Source organism: Melanerpes formicivorus, unplaced genomic scaffold (assembly GCF_026170545.1).
Source record: "Melanerpes formicivorus ecotype bairdi unplaced genomic scaffold, bMelFor1.0.p_v2 SCAF_21, whole genome shotgun sequence".
NCBI classification, from domain to species: domain Eukaryota; kingdom Metazoa; phylum Chordata; class Aves; order Piciformes; family Picidae; genus Melanerpes; species Melanerpes formicivorus.
In genome coordinates this window covers 10,169,540-10,197,185 of record NW_027142373.1, presented here as the reverse complement: position 1 = coordinate 10,197,185, position 27,646 = coordinate 10,169,540, and the positions used below count along the sequence as shown (strand labels likewise).

The following is a 27,646-nucleotide window of genomic DNA, read 5'->3' as shown; positions in this document are numbered from 1 at the left end:
CCCAGCATCTCTGACACTAATCACATCAGCTGCTAATATTGTTAAGTTATGTTGGTTCAGCTTGTGTTGGGTTTTGGGTGGAGAGCTAAGCCAGGCTTCTTGGCTTTGGGCAACTGGAAGAGGGAGGAGAAGATGCAATAGCAGCTGGGTGGGGGCTGGGGAAGCAGCAGCCAGCCAAACAGATTGTACAGCTGAGGGTGGGCAGCCAAACCTGCTTCCCAGCTGTGGAAGCTGAGCTCAAAGCACGTTGGTGAGTCTGATGCATCCTCCTGCTACCTTGTATACACAGATCTTCGCCATGTCCCAGTGTGAAACACGGAGACGAGTGGGGAGATCCCAGTAAGTGTGAAAATGGAGACTCATGCCAATACTGCCACACTCGCACAGAGCAGCAGTTCCATCCAGAGGTACAGTAACCTGCTCACTCTGTTTGGTAGCTGACTAGAAGAGCAAAAGCATTCCAGTGCTGTGAAGAAAATTAGTGTGCCAACTGGGAGAGTGTGTGGGCTGCTGGCAGTGTGGTCCTGGGATATGGAGAAACTGCATGTCGGAAGTAAGCTGAAATTCAGCTGCCTTTGTTGGGTGGGCCATGTGGGAGGAGGGAAGAAAAGTAGGGGAAAACTCAAGAGTAAGATGAGTTTCATGTGTGGGAATCATTTTGAAAGCCTGGTGTGGGTTTGGAGGTGAACAAACAGCATCTGTGTCCCTGAGGAACAAATTTGGGTTGATGATCACTCGAAACCGTAGATACTCTGGAACTGGTGCTGAAAACCACCAAGCTCTTAGTTGTGGGCATGCCTAGAGCATGTCAGTATCCTCACAGAAAGTGTAATTAAGACTTTTTCCTAGTCTGCTTCATGTTGCAGTGTTGAAAAGCTTTGTTGGGCCTGTATCTGCAAAGTAACCATTGTCACCGCCTGTCAAACTGGGGGGAAGGGGAATAGTCCATTTCCTACAGTCATTGTCAACGGTTTGTTATTGTCCTTGCCAACGTGGCTGTAGCTTTCTGTGCTGTCATCTGTCAACTGTTTTCCTGCCTTTTTACCATTTGTAATATCCATGGAGCTTCCAGTGAGACTGAGGGACTTCATGGCAAATGGTGACCTCTGGGTGAGCTGAGGTGTGATGGGTTGATCCTTGGGTGAGCTCTAGCTGTGGTGGGCATGCTTTGGTGTTTCCAGAGCTACAGTGGGTTTTCTTTTCTGTGAAGCAAAGTGCTGAAATGGTCACCCTAAACTCTGCTGGCCTCTGTGCCTTTTATCTGTGTTCCTATCTTGCTGTCGAGTCTCTTTGTGGTACTTTTGTACCTGGGCTGCTGGTCATTGGTTTTTTTTTTCCTGTTCATGTCTGGTTTCTTTTTTTTGTTTGTTTGTTTGTTTTTTTATTTATTTTTCATCTTTAGATCTACAAATCCACCAAATGCAATGATATGCAGCAGTCTGGCAGCTGTCCCAGAGGACCCTTCTGTGCCTTTGCACATGTAGAACGTACGTGGGCCGCTTCTCTTGTCTTTCATGGATATTTGACCTGTGGAGACCTTCTGGTCAAAATAGCTTAAAATATGGGGCTGCTAAACTAGAGCTTCTGTGAAGGATTTCTGAAGCCAAAGTATTAACTTTGATAATTCCTATAAAGCCATGCTAGTGTGGGAGATGTTGGCTGAGCTGAAGGCAGTGGGTAGTCTCTAGAGCTCAGCCCTCAGCTCTCGCTGGCTCTTGAAGTGTTTCCCTCTGTTCCTTCTAACATGCTTAGTTCTCTCTATGTCAGTTTAGAAGGATGGACACAGACAAAGCTGCTGCTTTTCTGTACATGGGTGAACTGTACCTGGCTAAGTTGCAAAGTGTTGCATTTTGAGCAGCTGAGGATAAAGTTGCTAATTAGAGATAATGTATTGCTCCATTTAAAAATTCAATACTATTTATGAAGCTGTGCTTCAAGTTTAAACCTTTATGTCTGGTTGGAGAAGTAAAACTATGCAGCTTTTTTGTCTGCCTTTCCTGAAATCCTCTTTTCTCAATAGCTTCCTGATTTATAGAGCATTAGTTCAATCCTTAGCTTCAGCATCTGTAAACTAGTGCTGCTGTTTCAGTTGGAGCTCCACATTCAGGTTAACTCCCACTCAGCTCCTACACTCCAGCCTCACTGTTTAATTTGCAGTGATTAGAGCAGGTTACTCAGAAGTCAATAGATTGTCTCTGATCCCTACTCACTACACAGCCTTGAGCAAATCTCCTTGTTACTTGATTACCCTTTGTAAATGGTGGAATTAGTAATTGCTGCCTTTGTCATGGAATGGTGAGAGTGAATTCCCTGCAGGTTATGCAGTTCCTTTCCTAGAAGCCCTGTCACAAGCAGTAATTATAGCTAAAGCTGTGGGTTATGATGGCCCAAAACACAGCAGTGCAGCTACACAGGATGATCCAGCAAGCTTAGGAGAGAATGAAATCTTGATAAAGCAGCAGTGTTTAACAATCTCCCCTGTGTCTAACACAGTGGTTTTGTTTAGGAGATGCCTCACTCCTAACAAGATTACTGCACTTGATACTGTACTGCTTCAAAGCCAGAGTAACATTCAGTGGCGTTAGGTCATTCCAACCTGGGTATTTCTTGTGGTGTCTTATGGAATTGTAGCTTTAGCCTTGTTTTGGCAAGGTGAACAGTGAGGGCCTAATTCAATTAAAATAACAGGAGTCTGTTTAGTATATTTGCTCTTGGCATGACTTTTGCTGATTGGTAGCAAGAAACATGTTGAAACCAGGGTGTTAAAAGACACTGTCATACCAGAGTAGTGTCAGTTAGATAGGTTTTGTGAAGATGCTGAGTTGTATGTAAATGCTACAAGGCTACAGCATCTCTGCTTTACTTTCCAAGCCAATGACACTGTTTTTTGGTGTATGCCATTTCAGGTCCTTTTGGGTTTTTTGGTTATGGCTTGTAATGAGCACAGATGGAAACTTACCTCCCTTGGCTAATTATAATGCACCCACCAACTTTCTGCCTATCAATGAAGGAAGCTCTGCTTAGTTCAAGACAGCTGAATGAGTAACACACTATTCATGCAGGGAGGATAATTTTGGAGCAGCATTAATGGGCTAAAAGAGCAGCACAGTGTACAAGTGATGACAGGAATAATGTTAAGGAGTATTAGAGAAGTAGTAGCCATTTGCCAGATGAGGTTTCTCCTTGCTTCTATGCTTTTAGGGAGGTGGAATGTCTCTTCCCTCAAGAATATCAAAGTGTTCTTGTTCCTAACTGTCTTGTGCTCCGCTGCAGTTGTGCAGCTTTGAGTAACGTTCCCTGTGCTTTGATTTCTTGCAGAGCCTGCACTCAGTGAAGACTTGCAGCAATCCTCGGCTGTGTCTAGCCCCACACAGACAGGCCCTGTGATGTACATGCCGTCAGCAGCTGGTGATTCTGTTCCAGTCAGCCCCTCCAGTCCACATGCCCCAGACCTTAGCAATGTATGTAGCACTCTGGGGGAGCATTGCCCATACCTTAGAAATCTGAGTTTCTCCGAGTCACTTCCTTCTCCCAGGAAGAGGAGTCCCAAGTATCCACAAGCCCAAAGGAGATGACATTTTCCTTTTGGATCTCAGCTCCACGCTTTTTAGAGGGATCTGTTTACTTGGAACATACAGTTTGGTAGCTTTAGTATTGTCCTCTCACCTATAAAAATTATGAAGCCTTCCTTTCTGTGCAGCATTTGTTGAGGTCCCTTCAGGAAAGTGGAATACATCCGCACATGAATTCCAACTCCTTCCTGTCTGGAGGTACATATTGGGCTTAGTTTCCAAGTACTCTAATTGAAGGCTGTGAGCCAGTCACATCTAAAGTACATAACTACAATGGAGTTTGTTTACATGTGTAATCTCAGAGGCTTAGCCTGTGCATATTGTGTGTTGCATTATAGGATATCCTTGATTCCCTCCCTCTCCTACTTGTGGAGACAGCTAAACTCTGGAATGTATTTAAGTAATGCCTCAGATTGTTGGTAGTAGTTGAGTGTAGTTGTACATACAGGAAGGGAGATCTTTCAATGCTGAGCAGATACAGATGGGTAAGAAGCCTGTGGAATGCAAGACCACTTCATTTTTGCTGAGATCTTTGGGTGTTTTTTTTTTGTTCCTTAAGTCTTTCCTGTTTGCACTGCTGTTGATAAGGTGTGTAACCTTTTCAGATGGTTGGTCAAGGTTTTGAGAAGGTAAAGTGACATTAGTTTGACTCCTTTGAAACTGATCAGAATGAGGTGAACTCATCCAGGACCTCTGTTCTATCTTTCCCCTCCCCCCCCTCTTTAAAAAGAGAAGCTGCTAGTTTGAATTTTATTAGTGCCACGAGCCAGGCTAAGAGTTCATAGTTCTCCTGAATTTGGTCACAGCTAGAATTCCAAACAGGTCTTGAAAAGTCTGGGCACAATATTTTCTCTCACTAAATAAGACTCTGGAAAGCAGTTAAAAACCAAAACCTTTTCATCTTGTGAATGTGTCATCTAAATTCTCTGAAAACTGCAGTGAAATTGAAGATAACCTTCCACTTAACAGACCATTTAGGTCTGTTCCATATCAAGCTCTCAGTCTTTGAAACAATCTTTCCTAATCCTTGGACATATGCCAAATGGCAACACATGTCTTTCTGTGACTTCATCACTCCACAGGGCATCTGCATGTAGCTTGCAAACAAATATGGCTTTGCTGGTGATCATTTTACATCATGAATTAATCAGAGGGAAAGGTCCCTCTAGCAGCCAGCCTCACGTGGCCTGTTCTGTTTTGTATTTGTACTGTAGGTGTGGAATAAATCAGGAACTCTGCCAACTAGCCCCACCTCCACCACAGTGAGTAGTATCTTTGCAACTGTAGGGAAGCGTGGACAGCAGAATGTCTGTATAAAAATAAAACCAAAACACTGTAGGATGCTGCTTCTTTCTAATGCCAGCCCAGATTGTGCCACATTTGAATCTGTGGTGGCAGCAGGCTGTCTAAATGATGTCTGAAGCACAGTCATGCTTGCCAGTGCAGGCAGATCATTTCTTGTCCCAGAGAAGTGGGGTATCTGCATGGATCCAGGTCAGCCCTTTCTCCAAAACTCATCATAATCTCCTTTGCTGCTGTCTGTGGCTTCATCTACAGTGCAAAACTAGCCTTGTTGCATGTGATTGTGATCCCTGGTATTAGTCCAAAGAATGGAACTGTTGGAAATCCTTGGGGTTTTTAATGTAACTGTTGATACTTGGCTTGTGCCTGCATTAAAACTTTCAGATTTCCAACTGGGAACACACAGGAGTGCACATAGCTCAGACATGCTTGGTTGTTCTGCCTGCCAGAGCACCTTTCCAGGTTTCACAGTACTGCTCAGAGCCCAGACAGGATCCCCTGTAGCCTAAGGAAAACAAAGAGAGCTTTGGTCAGGTTTGGGAGCTTGATCAGTCACATCTAAGGCCTCAAGAAGAATAAATGTCACTAGATCTGTAGGCTGTGTTTTGTAAGACTACCTTGCAGTACAGGGTGAGGACAATAAAACCATAATGGTGGGACTGTATAAATCCAGTATCTAGCATTTTCCTGGTTCCTGATGACTGTTTCCTGGAAGCTTGTGTGCTTGTGTTGACTCTCAGTATTACTGATGCACAAACAGTGAAGTGAATGAGCTCTTCCCTGGGATGCCTCTCCTCTTGAGTCGTTGCTACTGGCCAGCTGTACTCTCCTGACACTTCTTCCTTCTATTAGATTCTTTGTAGGAACAGCAGTCTCGGAAGCCCATCTAATATATGTGGGTCTCCTCCTGGTGCCATTGGAAAGCCACACAGCTTGGAGACCATTGGTTTTCCTCCAGACTCAGTAACAGCAGCCGGCACCTACAAGAAAGCGCCGGGGTTTGAGCGAGAAGATCAGGTGGGGGCCGAGTATTTGAAGAGTTTCAAATGCCAGGTTAGTAGGGAATGCTGGCTGGAAGAGCTGGGGGGGGGATGAGGAGGAATGAGAAATTGCCCAGTGTAGCCTGAATGTATTTCTAATTTTCAAGGCTCAAAACTGACAAAGCATGATTCTCAGCAGGAGTTCTCAATCTCTGCTGTTGGTTTCAGCCTCCCCTCCAGTCTCTTCCACCTTACATCTGTTCTTGTCTGCCTGGCTGTCATCACACTCAGTTTGTGGAAGTTGAGCTGCTGCTTGTTTTCCTAATCCCTCACAACTTCTGTCCTGTGTTGACTCCCCAGGTAGCTTCCCACATATCACTTCTTGCTCTTTCTTTTTCCTTGTTTAGGTCCTTGCCAAGAGTTGCTGTTTCCTCTGCTGTGTTGTCTCACGGAACCTCATCCCTCCTTCTCTGTTCTCCCTCTGAACTCTTACCTTGATCTCCATGACTTGGTTTGTCTTCTGTTTTCACCCTTCATTTCTGCAGTGTATTAAAAATGTCCTGTTAGTTGTCTCTTGCTTCTCTGGCTGCATCATTCTGATCCTTGACTCTCTCCTGTGGCTTCTGTATTAGATTTGAATTCCTCATTCTCATTTGAAGAACCTTTGGCAATCTTACCCAACCTGTGTCTTCAATGACATTCCCTCTTGTCCCTTTTGGATATCTTAGTCTTGTCTTGCTGCTTCCTCAGTCTTCTCCTTCTTGGTGTCATGCCTTATTCAGACTCCCTAAGCCTTGAACAGTCTCTTCCATCTCCTCTGCCACACATGAGCTTTTCCACAGTCAGCTTCTTGCTGTGAATTTCCTTTCTTGACGTTACAATTAATAGTTTCTCTGCCATCCCTTCCAAGTCAGCTGAACCCAAACCCAGTTTTTATTCCTCACTGGGTTTGTAAATACAGTGGAAAGGGAAGAAAGAGCTACTTTTATGAAGAGGTGCCTGCAAAAGTATTTCCTGTAAATTCTCTTTTTTTTTAACATAAAAAGCAAAAAAAAATACCTGATCTCTGTTGCCTGAAAACAGTGAGGACAGGAAGTGCTGCTTTCAACCTGGCTACACTTAACTCTTCTCTGTAATTTCAAAGAAGGTAGACTTAATGAGCTTGTACTGCTGTGTTAGCATGGCACTGCTGTGAAAAAAGCAGGGGAAATAGCCTGTCCAGACAAGATCTTGCCTGAAGCAGTTGGATTTAGAAGCAGACTCTGTGGGTTTTGTTTTATTTATTTTTCCAGCTTGAGGAAAATGTGACCAAGCCTTGCAGTAGGACCAGTCTTGAGCTGTTTAGTCTCATTAAAGTGATGTAGTTACAAATAGAGATTAAGCTGCATGCATGCACGCTGCCTTATAAATGCTTCCATTGTCTTGCCTAACGTGGATGTGGCTTAGGAAACTGCAAATTGATGCAACACATCTTTAGGGGTAAAGAGCAGACCATGCTGTGATCCTGGCACTTCTTGTGGGCACAGCAGCTTGTAGCAGTTGTTTAGAAACAAAAGCAGAAACATGTGCCCCTTCCCTATTGCCTCTGCTGCAAAGGAGGAGTGAACCCAAAGGCAAAGGACTGAGAGAACCCCTGTTTCCTGCCAGCAGAGGCAGAGTGCCAGGGAGGCCCTGCTTTGGAGAGAATGGCAGCAAGCCTAAGCCAAGGAGAAAGGGGATGGAGCATGAATAGGACTTTGAAAAGGAGGGCCAGATGATGAGCATTTATGCCTGATGTCCAGGCTGTGCTACAAAGATACTGTATTCAGGTAGCTGCTTACTTATGTGGCTTTAATTAAGCTACACCCTGTGTTAAATGACTGGAACAAGCAGCTATTAAGATATAGACAGAAGTAATCACAGTTGCCTTATGCTAGGCTTCTACAGGCAAAATTAGGTGTGTCATAACTGTCCTGATTTAATTTCCTTTTAATCTGTAATTACTCTTTAAGGTTTTCTGTAATTCCCTTTGACTGCAGTGGGCACCAGAGATTCCCAGATACCCTGTAAACTAGACCAATAATTAGGCAAGTAACTATGTTCACTTCTATTTGAAAACTTAAGAGACACTCTGGCTCAGCTCTGCACTGGGCTTCTCATTTTCCCTCTGAAGATCCAGCACAAACAGCTTCTATCTCACTAGAACGAAAAATGCACCTTCTGTGTTAATAGATTCCACAGAGTTTGTGGTAAGGCTGAGCCAGCAGTTAAAGCTAAAAATACTTTTCCTGAGTCCCAAAAGACTTAGCAGGCTGGAAAAATGCTGGCTGCACTGGAAAGGCTTGAATGCCATGACCTGGAGGTGTTCCTAAGTCCTGACACACAGCACAGTAGGTTTGTTCCATACCGGTCAGAAAACGTTTGGCTTCACTGCTAATTTATGTCTCTTGTTTTATGCCCTGACTGCAACAGGGCAAGCTGGAGGTTTTCAGGCTGCCCTTTCATTTTTCCTGTGTAGATGTTTGCCCTTTTTCATGGTATTCAGGGCAAAAGGAGGTTGGCCTAGCTGTGACGGTCAGCACGCTCCATTTTCCCCGGGTGTTGCATGAATTCCAGGCAGTGGGAATGGGGATTGGTTTAGAAATGCATTCACTTTTTCTTCTCCTTAAAGGAAAAAAAAACACCCAAAACACAAAAAAAACCAAAAACAAACCACACCAACCCTTTCCAGTAAGACTTAACTGCTGCAGAGGCAGTGAGCTGCACTGGCAGGAAGCCTCTCTGCAGGCGGGGCCGGGGCAGGGTCTGTGCCTCCTCTTTAGCTGCTGACGTCTGTCGATAGCACATCTTGGTGTTCAGCTGAGTGGCAGGCAGGGCAGGGATGTGTGGGGAAGGCAGCAGTGTGTTATCAGACACACACAGATGCAGCTGCCTAACGTGGCTGTTGCACACAAAGGAAGACAAGCCCCCTCAGTTGAGTGGTGGCTTTGCTGTGTGTAAACACACTTGTGTGCTGTTCAGGGAAGTGTGAGGCAATGATACCCATCACAGAAGGATCTTTGCATCCATATCCAGGCTTTGACCTCCTCCCCATCTGCCCATAGGCATACAGCTGAGCAGAGAAAATGATTTAATTAAGGAAAGCCAAGGGATGAATTCTGCTGCTGCTCTTTCGCCTGTCTGGTTATGTCATCCCTCCCCAGCAATCATTTAACTTTCTCATAAGACTCTTTAAGCCAACAAGTCAAGACCTATCACTTCAGGCCAGCTTGGTGTCTCCTGTGCTGCTGTTGGACATCAAGCCTGGATCTCCCCTGTGGAGGTGGGGACTGCCTGTGTGTGTGCCATAAGCACCTCTGAGCCGACTTTGTCTGGAATATGTCTCTGATTCAGGCTGGAGGTTGGAGAGTGAGTAAACAAGCAGCCTTGACTCTCAGCACTTTTTTGCTCCCTGTCTGTGCCCAGAGGATCTGATTGATCTCTCTGTGCCTTAACCATGTAGCAGCATGGGAAGAGCAGAGCAGGGCTTGCAGAACAGACCGTTACACGCTGACAAGCTGATGAGGCCACTTCCTTCCTAGCTCTGGTTATTGCAGCTCAGAATGGACATGTTGTGAGGCAAGAGGCTTGATATCCCCTAAGGTTATACAGCTGGAAGGCCCTCCAGCTGAATTTTTTGGCTGGAGAGTGGAATTTCAAATGTATGTTGTCATTCATGCAGTCTTGCAATTCCAGACAGCCTTGATCTCACTTCTGTTTCATAGCTGTGAGCTCTGTGTTAAGGGATGGCGGGGGGAGTTGGAGATTGTTTTTACAATCAGTTTTGATGATGTGGCTTTCAAAATGGAAGTTATCACTGGACTTTACTTGGCAAATGCTAGCTGGGAGCTGGCACAGTTTGAGGGCAAACGTAATCTACATACTTTGTTTTCCCAAAGCTGAAAAATGTTTACATCATTAAGAAATAGGCCTCTCACCATCTCTGGCCTTTTTTAGATAGCAGCAGGCCTGGGGAGTTATTTATAGCAAGGCAAAATAAGTCATGTTTGGTCTTGCTTCTTAAGAAGCCCTTTGTGCTAGCAGAGAACTTAGAGCAGCATTGAAAGCACATGCAATTGTCACAAGGCTTTGCATAACTCCAGAGGTGATGTCTTGGAAAGCAAATTACTTGGAGTGTTTTCAGTTTACTTTGCTTTCCCGTTCTATGAATTCTTCTTTGCCCAGAGCAGGTTGTGAGAGAGGAGGGAACTGTGTTTCCCATGGCCTCTGCAAAGCCATTTTTAATTCTGCTGCTAACTCCTCTGCTTATATTTTGTTTCTTTACTGCAGCAAGCAAAAATGAAGTCCCACTCGCTGGAACACAGGAGCCAGGAGCAACCTTTGTTACAGCCCAAACAGGTACGGTACTGCTGGCAGGGCTCTGAACCTAGCTTGGTGCTTGCAGCGCTGCAGACGAGGACAGAAGAAATCTGTGTGGATCCAGACAGCTCTGCAGGGAGTAAATGACAGTCCAGACACCATTAGGGATGCTCAGCTTGAGGGATTACTTTATGAAGATGGGATGATTTGCTGGAGCTGTTATTTGTGAGTGGCTAGACGGGTGTGAATTGAGGATAGATTCAAAGGCCTGGGCCATGCTGCAGATTGTCTCCAAATGACAGAAAATTGAGCTGGAATGGATCTCTGGAGTCATCTAAGTTCAAGGATTCAGCAAAGAGAATTTAATATCAGGTTCTAAGTCATGTGCTGAAGTAAGTCTGAGGAGTGATTGGGTGACCCCTCCCCGTGATTGCATGCAACCTGTGGGTCGCAGGAGTTCATTCTGGGGCAGCCTGAAGGATGTCTGTGACACTGGGGGACAGGGGGACACAGAGCAGAGAGCAGTGGGCAGAAATGAAAGGAAAGCTGTTAATCTCTCCCCCACCCCCAGCACAGTCATAGCACCAGCCATCTGTCAGGTTGGAAGCAGGCAGGAACAGGTTTGCTGCTGATCTTTGGCTTCGTCCTGCATGTTTCTGAAGGGATTCTCCTATGAAGATGTTTTATTTCCTCCCTCTTTCCCTTTTAAAACTCTTGTTTCAGGACATACTGGGTATTCTCCCAGTGGGGAGCCCACTGACATCCAGCATCTCCTCTAGTATCACCTCCAGTCTGGCTGCAACGCCACCAAGCCCTGCCGGCACCAGCAGCATACCAGGCATGAATGCCAATGCCCTTCCTTTCTACCCAACCAGTGACACCGTTGAGTCTGTCATAGGTAACTTTGCCTTTTTTCACTCATGCTAATAGGGCTTCCTCAGACATGGATCACCAGGTAGGAGAGTTGGAGTAGCCTGGGGGGTTCCAGTGAACTCCAGTTTTTCGTCTCTGTCAGTGTTGGCAGATTTCTGAGGCTGTAAGCTTCCCCCCCCTCCCCGTGACCCAATCTGATGTTTTCTGCAGGTCATTACGGATGAAACTCACCCACAGGACCAACAGAAGGCCTCTGAGCCACTTGTTCAAAATGTCAGATGGTGTAAAGGGCCTTAGGTTTAGGTTTGTCAAAGTGACAAAGAGGTCTTGGAGTAGGCAGGAAATCACAGGAGCGTTTTCCACAGCTACAACCCCTTCCATCCTAAATGACAGGTTTACAGCGAGGGCCACCATCAGGTAGATGGTAAGGACTTGCCCTTTGCAGAATGTAGGACAGAGGCTGTGAGGAGGGAGGACAGGAGAGTCCAAAGAATGGAATCACTCCTTAGAGAGGTGCAGAACTTTTTTTGGTCACCTGTGCTTCCTTTTTTGGATTAGTTTATTTTTGAATCAAACATTCCTGAGGTGATCTCACTAATTGGCTACAAATAATTATAGAAGTGAGTGGGCATGTGTGGGATGGAATGATATTGATCATGATTAGTGATGAGGCATATTCAAATAGGTGTAACATTTTCAGGCATTCATAAGCTTGCTTTATTTTACCCAATCTTTGAACCTCAGAGATGGGTTTCTTTTGTTTCAAGTGTTCCCCTCTACTGGTATTTCTGAGTGGCTCTTCAGCAGAGCAGGGACAAAGCACAACCCAGACATGTCACAAGCCAGTGTTAAGGCATATTATGGAGAGGCTTGAAAGAGCAGTTTGGGGAGGAATTATGGGAATTGCTGTTATTTAATCAAATTTGTCTTTTCCTCTAATGTTTGGAAGTACTTTGAGGCGAAAAGAAATCAGATCAGGCCAAAAAGAACCCCAATGGAAAAGCTGCCCATGGCACTTCTGCCAAACTGCTGAAGGAGAACGTTGCATAGGGCAGAGAGTAGGGCTGTGCAGACTGACAAATAGAGAGCAAAGGCTCCTCTGCATGTAGGCTCTTTGGGCCATCCTATCTCTTGAAGTTGTTGGTCCTTTATAACATAATTGGTACCTCTGTGTCTGGCAGAGTCTGCCTTGGATGACCTGGACCTGAATGAATTCGGAGTGGCTGCCCTGGAGAAGACATTTGACAGCAGCACAGTGCCCCACACGAGTGGCATCATGATAGGTACATGAAAGCAACAGAGCTTTCTTTATCTTCTGCCAAGCAGTGTTGCCCAGTCACCTCAGTGGAGCCAGCCCAACAAAGCTCTAAAACCAGCCCCAAAAGTAGCACTGGTTACAAAAGCAATGATGACAAACTCTGGCAAGTGCTGAGCATCTTTGAAGTGAGAGCTTGCCCTTGTTGATTAGCAGAGCTGAGTTCTTACCATTGGGCCCTGGTGTCTTGGGGATGTTTCTTGAGACTGAATGAGACTTGCTTGATGATTGTTTTTGAAAAAATAAATAAATTTTGTTTTTTAAACTGTGCAAGTGGATCCTAGAAGGCATCTGATACCTTTTTAAAACAGGCCAAAGCAGAATGATTTGCATCTTAAGCAGAATAAACTCTCCCTAGCAGTAACAGGAAACTCACTGACCTGGTAATGCTATCCATCTGTCACAGAGTGTCGTCATGGTCTGCTGACTTGATTCCTGTAATGTCTGTCTCATTTTAATATGTGGAGGTAGGCTAAGGCCTCTTCTACCTGTCTCTAATGAGTGGCCAGGGAAACAGGAAATGTCTCATAGCTGTCGGGATGTGGTTGTAGTTTCGGGCTGCCCTTGCTGTGCAAGACAGGTTTTGAATGAAAGGTGACTTTAGTGATCAGAAGGTTTTCAAGGGAACCACACTGCCTGGAGCTGTGTTGAGGTAGAAAGGGGCCTGTGGAAGGAACCCTAAAGAATATCACTTCCACTTCCCTGCCACAAATAAGAGCCTGGTGGGAGAGTTTACCGTGTATGTCTGCTGCTAGCCCTGCTTCCGCTGCTACCCATCTGCGGTGCCTTAGAGATCTTCCATGCTCCTTTTCTCTCTGTTCACATCAGGTGTGGGTGTTACCTGGTGATCTAAAAAGGGAGATCAAGAGAGAGTTGGGGAATGCCCTGTTCCCTCAATCTGTGAGTGGCAGACAGAAGCATTTTGGTTGGAAGAGACTTAAAGAAAGAGACCAAAAAGGAAATTTGGTTGGAATGACCTTGTGTGTGAGGGGATTGTGATATCTCTGGAGGATGGGCTTTTGTTTTTGTTTTGTTTTTATTACTGGTAAATTCAGGTGCTCAAGTACATCTGAAAACTAGTTACTGACTTTTTTTATTGGTTAAGATCATGACATGACCTAGCATGTTAGTCTTCTTCCTACAGGTTGTTTGGAAGTGCTAAAGGCAGAGGCCTTACAAAATATTTCACCAGGTACCAAATCCACCTTCTCTAGGCTGATAGGGATTGAACTCTGCTCAGAGAATCTGTTGTTGCTTGGGCTGATGAAAGACTAGTCCATGGCACTCTGGAGGGTCTTAACCTACGTGGTTCCTGCAGTTTCAGTGCTCCTCTTAGAAGCTGAGAGGGGAATGAAGCCTGATGAGGAGCAGAGGGAGTCCCAAGGGGCTTAGGAAGGAGAGAGGGAAGCTAACACCTTCTGCTCTGACCTCCTGCGCTGTGCTCTGGCCCATACTCATGGTCACACATAGCCATCCTCTCTGTGTGTTCTTTGTCCAGGTGGGAGTTTGCTGCAAAGTTCTGCTCCTGTAAATATCCCCGGCTCCCTTGGAAGCTCTGCCTCCTTTCACTCTGCCTCTCCTTCTCCACCGGTCAGCCTCTCATCGCATTTCCTCCATCAGCCCCAGGGACACTTAAGCCAATCAGAAAACACGTTCCTGGGGACATCAGCTTCTCATGGATCATTAGGTAAATGCACAGTGTGTGTGTCCCATGTACATGCCTGTCTGTGCCATGTAAGTATTTTCTTTTAAGTTGGCTTTAATGTGTTCTTTTCACTGCTGCCATTTGTACCTCTTCTTCCCCCACAAGAACAGCAGCAGCACTGGAAGCTGCTTTGCCAAAACCCAGATGGACAAGGGGGCAGTTTCCTCTACTTCCTGTCTTTTTAGGCTGAGAAAAAGGGACAGATAGGTTAAGTGATTTGCTCTGATGATGCCTTTCTGGGAGAAAGAGCCCTGCCTTTTTCTGCCAGTAGTGCTGTGCTGAGGCTTCACATAAAGTTCAGAGTTGAGTGTCTCACCTTTGCTCTCTAAAGGTGGGAATTGCAGCTTGCCCTTGGGACTGCTTGCAGGTCATCTTGGTGCCTGGGAGCTCTAGAGCAGGCTCGGGTCATTGTACTTTTTCCCCCTATTTGGCAAGCTGCAGTTGACTTTGCAAAAGGTTGTCCCCTTTGCTCCTATTTTTTTTTTTTTTCTCCTTTATTTTTTTCCCCCCTCCCTCTTTGAGGATCTGTTTCCTCTATGTGGGGACTGAAAGGAGGAGAAATTGCTTTGGAGCTTCAGCTGGGAACTGAGGGGCCAAATCTACTTTATTATCAAAACTCAGGATTACCTTGAGAAGTGAAACAGCAGCTCAAGGCTACCCTGGCTCTGCTCACTCCTGCTAGTCAATATTTGTTCTCTGGGTTGATACAAGACATAAATGCTGCTTCCAACTTGAGATACACTTTAATCATTCCTGTTCAGCTTAACCTAATAAAATGATTACACGCTCTCGTAATCTATTTCTGCACGCACTTATCTGGGTAACTGCATCCCTGGTTTGCACAGGCCCCAGCCATGCTTCCCTGCCTTGCCTTTGCTCTTTTGTTTGGCTTTAGCAGCTTTTACACTTGCCCTAATAAGAACACACAAAAAAAGACATCAGAGGGTTTCTGCTGTTAATTAGTGGGGAGGCTGGCTGTTCATCCCAGATTCAGTGAGAAGAGGAAAACTTGCTGATAAAGGCCTGCTTTTAATGGCAGGAGAAATAAGCAAAGCAGTTTTGTGTCTTAACTCTACAGGCACACAAATGAAAACCCAAAGAACTGCAGGGAATGCAGAAATATATTTAGCTACTCCCATTTTTAAGGAAATAAATACAAATAATACAACCAAACCATTATTTTTTTTTCTGCTGAGGTTTTGAATAAGATCTTTAAACAGTAACCTAGCAGTTGGGAGTCTGGAATGTATTCCCTTGCTGAATGCACATAAGGTAGTGTGCAGTGTCTGTATTACTGCTTATTTGTCTTGCAGTTGAGTTACAAATACCTAGTCCTGGGCTGGTTCCCACTGTGCTAGATGTGAAACGTGCAGAGAAGGCAATCCTGGCCAGAGGGCCTTGCTGCTTCCAACATGAAATGAGAACAGCAGGTGGAAAGAAGCAGTAAAAAAAGAAATGATGAGATGAGCTTGGTCAGCATCATGGCAGGATTTGTGGCTTGCCAGCATGCTTTAAAAACATAATGTGAGTTGAGGTTGCATGAAAACTTCTTGCTCTCAACCGAGCGTGCTTCAGAGCAGATCCATGGTAAGTGGCCTGAGCCAATGAGGAGCTCTCCTTGCTCTGCTGAATGACTTCTTGGTGCACCTAAGCCCTTAATGAAGACAAGCTACTATTTTTCAGCTGTTTTCTTGCAACTGTTCGTGTCTTGGCTGGCACCAAATGGCAAGTAAGTGGTGTTGGGTTAGCCCTCACTGGGAGGCCCTTGGCCCCAGGGCTTGCTTGCAGACGCAGTTCAAGCTGCTGTAAGGTCAGAATTAGCAAATGCAACTAGATTTAGGAATGTCCACACCCAGTGGTGAACACCACTAAATGGAAATGGCTGCTGCATCAAACTGGTGTGTGTTTGTGTGCAGAGGAGTCCACATCACTCAGTAGACTGGGCTCAATGTGAGCTTTTCCTCCTCGGTGCAAAGTGTGGATGCTTCCTCTGAGTGAAAACATTTTTTGTCCTTAGAGCAGTCACCAGTGAAAAAGAGCCAGTTTTGTTTGCAGCTAGTTTTCTACTGCTTTGTTTCCTAAGCCTTCCTGAAAAGAGAAATTATTAGAACAAGCTGAAGTAGGGAAGTGGTTAATTAGTCTAATTCCTCTAGCTTCATGCTAGAGCTCTGCAGGGTTTGAAGCTGATGTGTGTACCACTGCCTCCATCGGTTTTCCAGTTAGTGCTGTTTGCTGCATGGGCAAACAGTAATGATGTTGGTGTGTTCCAGTCTCACTGTTTGGGATGTGAGGCTGCTTTCTGAGCACCAAGCTGAGTCAAAAGCAGAAGTTTTCTTCAGGTATAGCGTGAAAGGAAGCACCACCTGGGTTGGCTGCGCGAACCAGTCCTGTTCCCCGGTGCTGATGGCTGTGCTGCGCAGGAAAGTGGGAAGGCAGTAAGCACTTCAGAGCCTCTCTATGAAATCCAAGCTGGCAGTCAGCTCTGCTCTAAAATCAATGCTTCTAAAAACAGCCTGCTTCAAAAGTCGCTTCCACTCAGTTTCTTGGGTCCTCCTTGTATCATTAAAGATGAGGCCTGACGGTGTGAATCTTCCCTTGTAAAGCCTTTCTGTGATGGACTCTCCTGGGGCTGAAGGGAATTCTTAAGTTGATCTTTTTTAAATCCTGGATTTCACAGGGGTAGGGAGGAAATGGGGAAATTGCCAACACCTGTGACATAACCCTCTCTATTTCCCTGCGAAACAGGTTTAAATGGGATGAACAGCAGCATATGGGAGCACTTTGCTTCAGGGAGTTTTTCGCCCAGTACCTCACCTGCGTTTCTGTCAGGTCCAGGTGCTGCGGAGCTGGCACGGCTACGACAAGAGCTGGATGAGGCCAACAGCACAATAAAGCAGTGGGAAGAGTCTTGGAAGCAAGCCAAACAGGTACTTGTGCAGCTCCTGGGATGAGGGATTGGGAAGTGTAAGGGAGGTAGGAGGGTGTCAGCCTTTAATGAGAAGCTTCCTGGATGTGGAGGTGATGGGAAGAGCCATAGGGTTTACAGACAGATTCTCTGAGCATTTGTATTCTTCCTTGTGCCTTGGGGAGAGGCATTGAATCTCTGTGCCTGATGCCTTCAGATGCTGGAAGTGCAAGGCCAAGTGTTGTGACAGGTGCGCTGAGGTGCTTGACAGCCTCTTAGCCCTGCCAGTTGACTTAGATCCCTGACAGTTTGCAAAGTTCATCCCACTTAAAGGTGGGAGCCAAACGTGTAGAACCACAGCTCAGCCAGGCAGGGGGTCTGGACTGAGCAGCACTTTGAAACAGCGCCCCAAGGATGGTTTAGAACTGGGGAACAGGGCAGATTGGGCAGAGCACGCTCCTCCTGGGGAGGAGTGTATGGAAATGGATATTTTTTTTGCCAGGGATTCTCTTTTGGAGGCTGAGTTTTCAGGCTGCTGCTTTTACTCTCTTTGTTGGAACTTGCAGGCTTGCGATGCTTGGAAAAAGGAGGCAGAGGAAGCAAATGATCGCGCCAACACAGCTAACATGGAATGTGAACTGGCCCGGGAGCAGAGGGAAGCCTTGGAGCTGCAAGTGAAAAAGCTGCAGGAGGAGCTGGAGAGAATCCACACAGGCCAGGACCCTCAGTTTCTGCGCTCCTACTCTGAGCTGGAAACGCTCTCACTCTCTTCACTTTACACCCTCCAGAAGCAGCTGCGGGCGAACCTGGAGAAAGTCGATAAGGTGAGTGCCGGGGCTGCGTGGGGCAGGGCTGCGCGGGGCAGGGCTGTCCTCTCTCTGCCCCTACGGGCCATAGCTTTCTCCCCCTTCCTTTCATACAGCCAGAAATCAGAGGGCTATCAAAGCAATTCCACGTGGATGTTGCCAAAGTGAATTTTACCCCACTTACAGGAGACTGCCAAATGTTCTTTGTGCCTAAAGCACAGAGCTTAAGTCAGTCCAAGCTGCTCTGTTGTTCCTAGAGGTCCTACCAGACATCAGTGCTTTGCTGCCTCGCTTTTGCTTCAGGAGATGAATAGAAGGACAGCTGCAAGTCCTCCCTCTGCTGCCTCCTTGGTGTTCCCCAAGCCACGTAGCACAGGGCAGCCTCCCCTTTGCGACTGCGACGCTGACGTTGTGCCCTGTCCCCCTCTCTTGCAGGCAGTATTTCAGATGCAGTCAGTGAAATGCCTTAAGTGTCAGGAGGAGAACCGGGTGGTGTTACCGTGCCAACACGCAGTGCTGTGTGAAACCTGCGCCGAGGAGGGCGAGTGCCCCATCTGCCATCCCAACAGGCCCCCCCACTCTCTCCAGTCGTGACCTTCCAAGGACACTTCTTCTAATCATATCCTATAGAACTTTTTAACTTTATACAGACCTACATCTATATGTATCTGTACATACATATATGTATGTGTCTCTAGAGATGTATATGCGTGTGTGTGTGTGTGTGTAGGTGCGTGGCTGTCGTGGCTCGGTGTGCACACACACACGCACACACACACACACACAAAAGACAAAAAATTAGTTGCAGAGCACTTTTTAATATTTTACAACCCCTTCCCCCCCCCCACCCCCACCCCAAACCCTGTATCTAAACTGCCCCTCACCCCTGCCCCACTAATTCTTAACTCTTGAGGAACTTTGAGAGCTGTTTTTAATACAGATCAAAGGGCCGTTTGCAAAGAGTGTTGTGTTTCTCCTCTTTTTCTATTTAGGTGATAACAAATTTTTGAACTATTTCCAGAAGGATTTAGAGTGGGCAAGAGGGGCTTCCATGTGCTTTCCAGAGGAAGAGTTGAGATCACAGGGAGGATCGAGGTGGATTTGAAATGACTTGGTCATGAACTCGGTCTCCCTGCTCTTTGACTTGACCCAGCTTGGTTAAAGCTGTCCTCCCCTGATGGAAGCTCTGCTGGGTGCCTGCCTGGTGGGCCTCTTGTTGCCCAGCTCTGAATGTGCAGGAGCTTTGTCTGCCATTTCAGCAGCAAAGTTCACTTTTTAAATTGCTTGGTTTGTTTTTTTTTTTTACACTCTTTGTATATTTGTACAAAAAGAAGAAAAGAGGGAAAAAAAATAATAATTATTGGACCTAGAGCAAGCCAAGCCCCAAAATTCAGTGACTGGTGGTTGTTGCTGACACACGTGCCAGGCCTGAGCAGCCTTAGAAGTACCACCCTTGTGTCAGCTAAAGCCCTTTAGGAAAGAAATATGGATGCAGAGGTTGGTTCTCTCCAGGCACCCCTTTGTCTGGTGGCTGCCTAGAGACCTTTTGCTGTTTCAGACCAGATTCATTTTGATTTAGCCACAGGGAGCTGATTCACAGTCGCTGCTGCAATGCCTGAAAACAATTCCAGGTTATCTGAGGACACTTGAATGGAGTCACTGTTGCCTGTGTCAGCACCTCAAGGATGGTTTGTTGGACTTCTGGGTCCAGAAGGCTTGGTGCTAGAGATCTTGTACGCCTGTGGCGACAGAGAAAGCCCGGCATGACAAATGCCACCAACTCAGACCTGACCAGTAGCTGAGCTTTCCTCTGACCTGCTCCACCGTGTGTCTCCCTTGGATCTGTACATCAGGTAGACTGCAGTAACCCGCTGGGATCTCAACCAAAAGGGCCACTCAGTTGCCTAACCTGTTTTCATTTTGCACAGGGATGCTGCCTGTGCTCCCCCACTCCCTGACCTGGCAAAGCACTGGAACCTCCAGCAGCCCACTGGTGTTAGGAGCACAGGATTGATACTGGAGCCTCTCAGAAAGCTTCATATTTACTGCAAGGACACAATTAGGTTTGCTTCCATAATTCCACCTTTCCTCTCCATGGAAGGGGTTTAATATGCATTCCCAGATGATCTCTTTTTAAGTGCAGCTCTGTGTAGTTCTTTTGGGTTCTTTTTTTTCCCCCCCAATAACTTTTTTAATGCTTTTTGGTTTGATTTTGATTTCCCCCCCCCCCCCATGTGTATTTTATTGTAACTAGCATCAGGTTTTTTTATTATTATTATTATTGGGGTTTTTTTTTAATGGAGAGACACTGTTGAGTGACTTATTTGTGGCTATGTTGCTTGGTTATAGCCTTTGAATGTCTGTGCCATGGGGCAGCTCACCTGCCTGGGTCTGATCTTAAGGAAAGACCTTTTAATAAAATACAGAAACATTTCATCATTATATTTTTTTTTTTTAAAGGAAAAAAAATATTGAAAAGGGACAACAACAACAACAAAATAATAAAACCCCAACAGAGGGGGAAAAAAAACCACAAAGTGGGGGTGGGGGAGGAGGCAAAAAGCCCAATGGAGATAGAAAGGTTTATTAAGAAGGGTTGTTGGTGGGGTTTTTTTTGTAACTAACTTAAATCATAGGAAATCAACTCTTGATTCAGGTCTTCAATATTTATAAGAAGCAGAGCTGATCAGTCTGGTTGGGCTCTTGGTTTGTAACACTTCTTGTTAGTGGGGTGGTTTTAGCTGCTCTCCTGCCTCCCTAGGGGGACTGCTCGGGGGAGGCTACCTTTGGCCAGCCCGCTGTTGCCAGAGCTGCCCAGCTCCTGACTGCATCCCATTCCCACAGGGGCTCTTCACTTTGTCCCTTTCTCTCCAGGTGGAACTCCTCCACCTGTGGCAGCTCAGTGGCACTTCCAGTGGCAGGGTGATGCAGGGCTAGTGGTCTCAGGGAAGGAGATATTGGCCCCCAGTTTCTGTGGAGCCACATGGCTTAGGCAGAGCTGGGGGGGGAGGTACAAAGAAAATTCCAGACCAGAGAAAGCACATTTTTGTTTTTCCCTTTTGAGTCAAACAATTCCTCTCTTTTTTTGTATAACTTATACTGAAGGACCAAAGAATTCAGAACAACTTCACCTTTTTGTGGCCCTTTAAATTTGAGCTTTGCATTGCCACACCACGCTCATGGCAGAACAGCCTGAAGGAATTAGCACTAGCCCCTTCTCTTGCCCCCACCCCAAGGTATCTGAGCACTCTCTTTGCACAAGCACCTAGGCTGTTTCTTGCTTTCCTCTGGTTCTCTAAGGAACACTTCCTAAATTTAGGGTTTTGTCAATTTATTTGCTGCTTTGAAAGACACACACACACAAAAAAAGGAGAATTATCTGAAATGTGAATTGCTTTCTTAAGCATCAGATGGAAAAGAGAAGTTTTCATGGATTTTGTGAATTATTTTTTTAGGGGCCTCTTGTAGGACTATGTCAGAGCCATGTGAGGTGAGAGCAGGGCCCCAGGGCAGCGTTTCTGACCTGCCTCCAGCACTTGTTACAGAGGAGCTGTAACCGCAGCACTGCATGTGAGGCTGAAGAGTCTTTGGTCAGCTTCTGTGTGGTGTAAAAAAGAGTCTTGGTGAGGTGAACCTGGTGCTAATAAGTCCAGCCCCTGTAACCCAGCTGTCCTTCTGAAGCAGGAACTCCCTCTTACAGGCCATGCAGTAACACAGCAGAACCCAGGGGGCTTTTGGTTTTTTTTCTGGCCGAGTTGTGCTTCAAAATTAAGTTTTGGTCCACAAGGCTCCTCAGTGAGCAGCCCAGCTGGCTCTAGCTGAGCAGCCATGAGCAAGTCTGGGTCCTGCCTCCTCATGCAGACTCCTTATTGGATGATGACATCTCCCTCCCCAGATACTTTTTTTGGAAGCATCCACCTCGGTGACTAACTGTGCAGGTTGGACACTTCTGAGCTAAGAGCTGGGGGAAGGGAGTCACCGTTGAGTTGTGAAACCACAGTATCTTAAAGGTCAATAAACTTTTACATTATTATGGATAAGCAATACAGAAGCAGATGGCTTAAGACAACACTATCCTGGGTAGGTAGACACCAAAAAAGCAAAGCTAGAGCTGTAGAAGGTAGCCAGGAGCTGAAGAACTTCGCCATTGCTTTGGGCTAACAGGACCGCTTTTAGATCACCTCTGGCCTTAGATGATGTAGCTGCATGCCAGCTGTGGCAAAGACTTGGTGGCACAGGAGGGACCAGGGGAAAGTCTCAGAGTTGGAGCACAACATTTTCTTTAAGCAGATTTCCCCCCCCACTGCCCCAGCTTCAGGGGGAGGAGGTCACTGCAGCTCATCCCCTTCTGAAGGGTTTTATACTTTCTGTGCATCTCTGAAGCTGAACCTGAGCCACTTGCAAGGCTTGTGCAGCTGAGCCAATGAGGAGAAGTCCTTACCCTGTGAGGAAGCCCATAACACTGACTGGACTCAGTAATTCATTGCTGTTCCACCAAGCCTCTGACCCTCCTCTTCCTTCTGTTGCCCCTTTAGCTCAGAATGAAGACTCTTACCAGTATTTTCCTCCAGAACTTAACCACAGTCCTTGGGAGGCACAGCCAAGAGCAAACCAGCTGCTCCTGGCTGTAAAAAAACACCTTAGTATCTGTAAAGGTGAAGTATTCCTGCAAACTTAGTGACTGCAGTGGAGAGATTTCTTTTTTTTTGGGGGGGGGGGGAGGGAAGGCCTTTCCCCCCCTCCCTATCTTCCATTGTTTGAAAATAACTAACAGTATACAGTTAAAAACAATAAAAAGGAGAAAAAAAAAAAGAGCAAAACAGAAAAAAAAGGAGAAAAAATATATATAAAGTAATAATAATAATACTACACACTGCAGTATTTTTTATTTGGGGGCATATTCTGGACCCAAGGCTCTTCCTATTCTTACCCCCACACCCCCTCCCCAGGCTGAGGGGAGGGGGGGGTAAGGGTGGGTGGGGCAGAAGGCAGCCCCCTTTCCGTGTCGAAGTTGGCCGAGTGGTTGGTGATCGGTGGTGGTGTGTAACCCGTGTCGTTGATTTCCATGTTATAGAACTGTGATTGCAGCTGTCCTTCTCTTCTGTGCTCTGTAAATATGTGTTTTGGCTGTCAGAAAAAAATAACCAAACCTGGTTTAGACTCTTTTTCTTGGCAGAGTGAATTTGCATGTGGGGCTGGAAAGAACTCCAATCTGTGTCGCAGTTTCCAAGGGCAGGATGAATTTGTCTTCTTTTTGTTTGTTTGTTTGTTTGTTGTTTTCTTGCTTTGGTTTGGTTCTTTTCCCTTCCTTTCTTTTTCTTTTTAGAGGACAATAAATTTTTATTTTTTTGCTAAGAAAAAAAAAAAAAAAAACAAACCACAAAACAACCAACCTCTGCTAAAGATGTGTGTGTGTGTGTGTATGTGTGTGCGGGAGGGGGGGGTGTGCCCTGTGCTGGGGCCTGGGGAGGCGCAGAGGGCTGCGGGGCGTGGAGCTCTTCCCATAACAAATGGAGTTCTTCTTCTTCTTCTTCTGTCCCCCACAGCGAACTCCTGGCCAAGCTGTCAGCCCCTGGCTTGGACAGCAGCAACTCTGAGCTGGGTTAGGAACTGGCTGGAGAGCTGAGCCCAGAGAGTGGTGGTGAATGGTGCCGCAGCCAGCTGGCGGCCAGGCAGCAGTGGTGTGCCCCAAGGATTAGTGCTGGGCCCTGTGCTCTTTAACATCTTCATTGGTGATCTGGATGAGGGCATTGAGTCCATCATCAGGAAATTTGCAGACAACACCAAGCTGGGGGCAGGTGTTGATCTGCTGGAGGGTAGAGAGGCTCTGCAGAGGGACCTCGACAGGCTGGACAGATGGGCAGAGTCCAAGGGCAGGAGATTGAACATATCCAAGTGCTGGGTTCTGCACATTGGCCACAACAACCCCATGCAGTGCTACAGGCTGGGGTCAGAGTGGCTGAGAGCAGCCAGGCAGAGAGGGACCTGGGGGTACTGGTCTGTGGTAGGCTGAACATGAGCCTGCAGTGTGCCCAGGCAGCCAAGAGGGCCAATGGCATCCTGGCCTGCATCAGGAACAGTGTGGCCAGCAGGAGCAGGGAGGACATTCTGCCCCTCTACACTGCACTGGTTAGGCCACACCTCGAGTACTGTGTCCAGTTCTGGGCCCCTCAGTTTAGGAAGGAGGTTGACTTGCTGGAAGGTGTCCAGAGAAGAGCAACAAGGCTGGGGAGGGGTTTGGAACACAAGCCCTGTGAGGAGAGGCTGAGGGAGTTGGGGTTGCTTAGCCTGCAGAAGAGGAGACTCAGGGGAGACCTTCTTGCTCTCTACAACTACCTGAAGGGAGGTTGTAGCCAGGTGGGGGTTGGTCTCTTCTTCCAGACAACCAGCACCAGAACAAGAGGACACAGTCTCAAGCTGTGCCAGGGGAGGTTTAGGCTGGAGGTTAGGAAGAAATTCTACACAGAGAGAGTTGTTAGCCATTGGAATGTGCTGCCCAGGGAGGTGGTGGAGTCACCATCACTGGAGGTGTTAAGGAGGAGATGATGGGGTGCTTGGTTTAGTTGATTAGATGGTATTGGATGATAGGTTGGATGCAATGATCTTGAAGGTCTCTTCCAACCTGGTCTGGTCTGGTCTGGTCTATTCTATTCTATTCTATTCTATTCTATGATCGGTTTTGCCTTCTCCCTTTCATGTGACCGAGAATGATTCCTTCCTGAGCTCCCTCCTGCATCAAGCCCCCTTGTCACAGAGGGTTAGGTGTTGGGAGGGACCTCTAGAGGTCAGCTGGTCCAGGGGAGTTGCCCTTCACCTTTATGATTGAGATGCAAATGAAGAGGGGGAGAGGTGGTGAGGTAGGGCAGAGACTCCTTTAGAAGCGGCAAAATCATAGCAAAGAGCAGTGAGAAGAGAATAGAATTAACCAGGTTGGAAAAGACCTTTGAGATCAACTCCAGCCTATCACCCAACACTATCTAATCAGCTAAACCATGGCACCAAGCACCCCATCCAGGCTCTTCCTAAACACCTCCAGTGATGGTGACTCCACCACCTCCCTGGGCAGCACATTCCAATGGCCAATCTCTCTTTCTGGGAAGAACTTCTTCCTAACATCCAGCCTAACCCTCCCCTGCTGCAGCTTGAGACTGTGTCCTCTCATTCTGGTGCTGGTTGCCTGGGAGAAGAGACCAACCCCCACCTGGCTACAACCTCCCTTCAGGGAGTTGTATTAGGCTCTGGGGCGACCTGAGAGCAGCCTTCCAGTGCCTCAAGGGGGTTGCAGGAAAGCCAGGGGAGGACTGCTTAGAAGGGCCTTCGGTGGCAGGGCAAGGGCCAATGGTTTGAAACTAGAGCAGGGTAGATGCAGATTGGACAATAGGAAGAAGCTCTTTACTGTGAGGGTGGTGAGACACTGGAAGTTTGGGTGCTTCATCCCTGGAAGTGCTTAAGATCAGGCTGGACGAGGCTTTGAGCACCTTGCTCTCGTGGGAGATGTCCCTGCCCATAGTGGGGGGATTGAAAGTAGATGATCTTTAAGGTCCCTTCCAACTCAAGTCTTCTGTGATCTGATTCTAAAATGTTATCACCCAGATTCTTGGTGTGGACAAGAATTTATCTCCCCCAGGTGCCATGCTGGGGGGGAGGTGAGCTCTGCCTGCTGCTGTTGGGGGATCTGGACATTTAAATCCTTGCAGAGTTTCATGTGTTGGCACCCAAAGGGGCATGCTTTGCATATGGATCCAAGCATTACCTTCTGTTCTGATGCTTGGAAGGTGCATCAGCCACTTGCCCTTGGTCCAATCACAATAAGACTCCAAATGACCCAATTTAGAGTATTAGTGGTGCAATCAAATCGACAGAAGTGCCTGCCCCCTCCCCTCTTGTATGTGGTGCATTGATCTGCCTGGGCTTCCTCCTCAGCCTTGCCTTTGCTGGCAGCTGGTTTTGTGTGCTCCAAGCCATATGATTTAATCCTTAGGCATTTCTGCTTCTGCTCCACGGGGTTAGGCTCTGATCATTTACTAGCATCATAGAAGCACAGAATGCTTTAGCTTGGAAGGGACCTTTAAAGGTCACCAGTCCAACCCCCCTGCAGCCAGCAGGGACATCTGCAGCGCGAGTAGATTGTTCACAGCCACAACCAACCTGACCTGCAGTGGTTACAGGGATGGGGCATCTGCCACCTCTCTGGGCAACCTGGCACAGGGTCTCACCACCCTCTGAAAAAAAAATCTCTTCCTTCTTTCCAGTCTGAATCTCCCTTAGTTCAAACCATCACCCCTTGTCCTGTCCCAACAGGCCCTGATCAAAAGCCTGTTGTCATCTTTCTGATCAGTCCCTTTAAGCACTGAAAGGCCAGCAGAAGGTCTTCTTGAAGGCTTCTCTTCTCCAGGCTCAACAACCTCAATTCTCTCAGCCTGAGGGCCTTATAGCAGAGGGCTTTCAGCCTTCCCATCATTGTGGCCTCCTCTGGCCCTGCTCCAGCAGCTTCATGTCTCTCCTATGCTGAGGACTCCAGGGCTGGCCCCAGCACTGCAGGTGAGGTCTCGGCAGAGAAGAGCAGAGGGGCAGAATCCCTCCACCTGCTGCCCATGCTGCTGGATATCAGCCCAGAACATGGCTGGCTCTGAGCTGGCAGCACAGGGTGCAGGCTCTTGTCCAGCACCCCCACGTCCTTCTGCACAGGACTGCTCTCCCTCCACTCCTCCCTCAGCCTGTGTTGCTACCAAGGACTGTCCCAGACCCTGTGTCAGACCTTGCACTTGGCTGTGTTAAACCTCCTGAGGCTCCCACAGGCCCCTTTTCCCTTCTCTGCAAGGGGTATGATTTCTTCTGCAGTGGGAGAAGACACAACTGCCCCAGGCTGAGCAAAAAGGAGCTAAATAAAACAAAACCACTTTGGATAATAAAGTGCAAACTACTTCAGAGCAGAGGCTAAGCCCCTGCCAGCTGCTCACCAGGACACACTGGCTGTGGCAGGGAGGACAGGGGGTGGTGGGCAGCCCAGAGCAAGGCAGAACAAAACGATTTTTAAACAGCTAGAAATCAGCTAAGGCCACAGCCAGAGCTGCACACACACACACACCCGCCTTAGCACATGAGGCTGGGTGCTGCTGGATGCCAACACCAAGTGAGCTGCCAACTGCAGGAAGAAGGTTTCCTCTCTCTCCAGGAGTAGCTGCAGTGACCTGGCTGGAGTGATGCCCTGGGGCAGTGTCACCTCTGCACCACACGGGGACCCTTCTCCAGAGGCTTATTTCTCTGCAGAGCTACAAGGGGGGGGTGGGCTGAAAGGAGTGATTTAAGCCAGCAAATGGCTTCCTTGTGAGCCAGCAGCGCCTTAATCCCTCCTGCTGTGGCTTCGATTGAGCCTGGCCCTGTCACACAGATACCAAAGGAGCTTTTTATTCCTTCCCCCACCCCCACATCGAGGGCTTGACCTGAACTGACCCAGCGGCTGCTCTGCCCACCGGGGAAGCAGCTGGTGCTCAGGCACCCGAGAGTGAGTGGGGGATGCTTTTAATTCCCCAGGGCATGGCAGCTCCCAGGGACCTGCTGCAGCTCCAACACAGCCACTTCCTGGCAGGCTGGGGGCAGAGGGAGCTCCAGATTCGTCATTAGCAATAATTGCAGCGAAAACAAGCACCCAAACCCCCAGAAAATAGCAACCACCTGCCCTGCTGGGCATTGTGCTGTGCCATCTGCCTCACCCTGCGTGCAATGCACCCCGAGGAGCTGCCCACTGCTTTGTGTTGTAGCCAGAGGAACCCAGGCCCCTGGCACAGGCTGGGGGCAATGCTGGGGACCTGGCTGCTGTGACCAGGCTCTCAGTAGCCTGAAGCTCTGT

General features: G+C 47.4%; 1 protein-coding gene across 8 annotated transcripts in view; it reads left to right on the top strand.

The window, feature by feature from the left end:
* Positions 1–20,230, top strand: part of UNK (unk zinc finger) — a 46,959-nt gene extending 26,729 nt beyond the window's left edge. For 3 of the 8 annotated variants that reach the window (XM_068151506.1, XM_068151507.1, XM_068151504.1), the window contains exons 6-17: positions 290–407; positions 1,403–1,487; positions 3,319–3,461; positions 4,787–4,834; positions 5,727–5,927; positions 10,163–10,231; positions 10,916–11,090; positions 12,247–12,348; positions 13,879–14,067; positions 16,831–17,012; positions 17,557–17,814; positions 18,232–20,230. In XM_068151506.1, coding sequence (XP_068007607.1) covers positions 290–407; positions 1,403–1,487; positions 3,319–3,461; positions 4,787–4,834; positions 5,727–5,927; positions 10,163–10,231; positions 10,916–11,090; positions 12,247–12,348; positions 13,879–14,067; positions 16,831–17,012; positions 17,557–17,814; positions 18,232–18,390 — 1,729 coding nt within the window. In that variant the 3' untranslated portion in view covers positions 18,391–20,230. The remainder of the gene's footprint in view (positions 1–289; positions 408–1,402; positions 1,488–3,318; positions 3,462–4,786; positions 4,835–5,726; positions 5,928–10,162; positions 10,232–10,915; positions 11,091–12,246; positions 12,349–13,878; positions 14,068–16,830; positions 17,013–17,556; positions 17,815–18,231) is intronic. The other 5 variants (XM_068151510.1, XM_068151505.1, XM_068151508.1 and 2 more) reach the window with 4 other exon arrangements.
* The last annotated feature ends 7,416 nt before the right edge of the window (positions 20,231–27,646 follow it).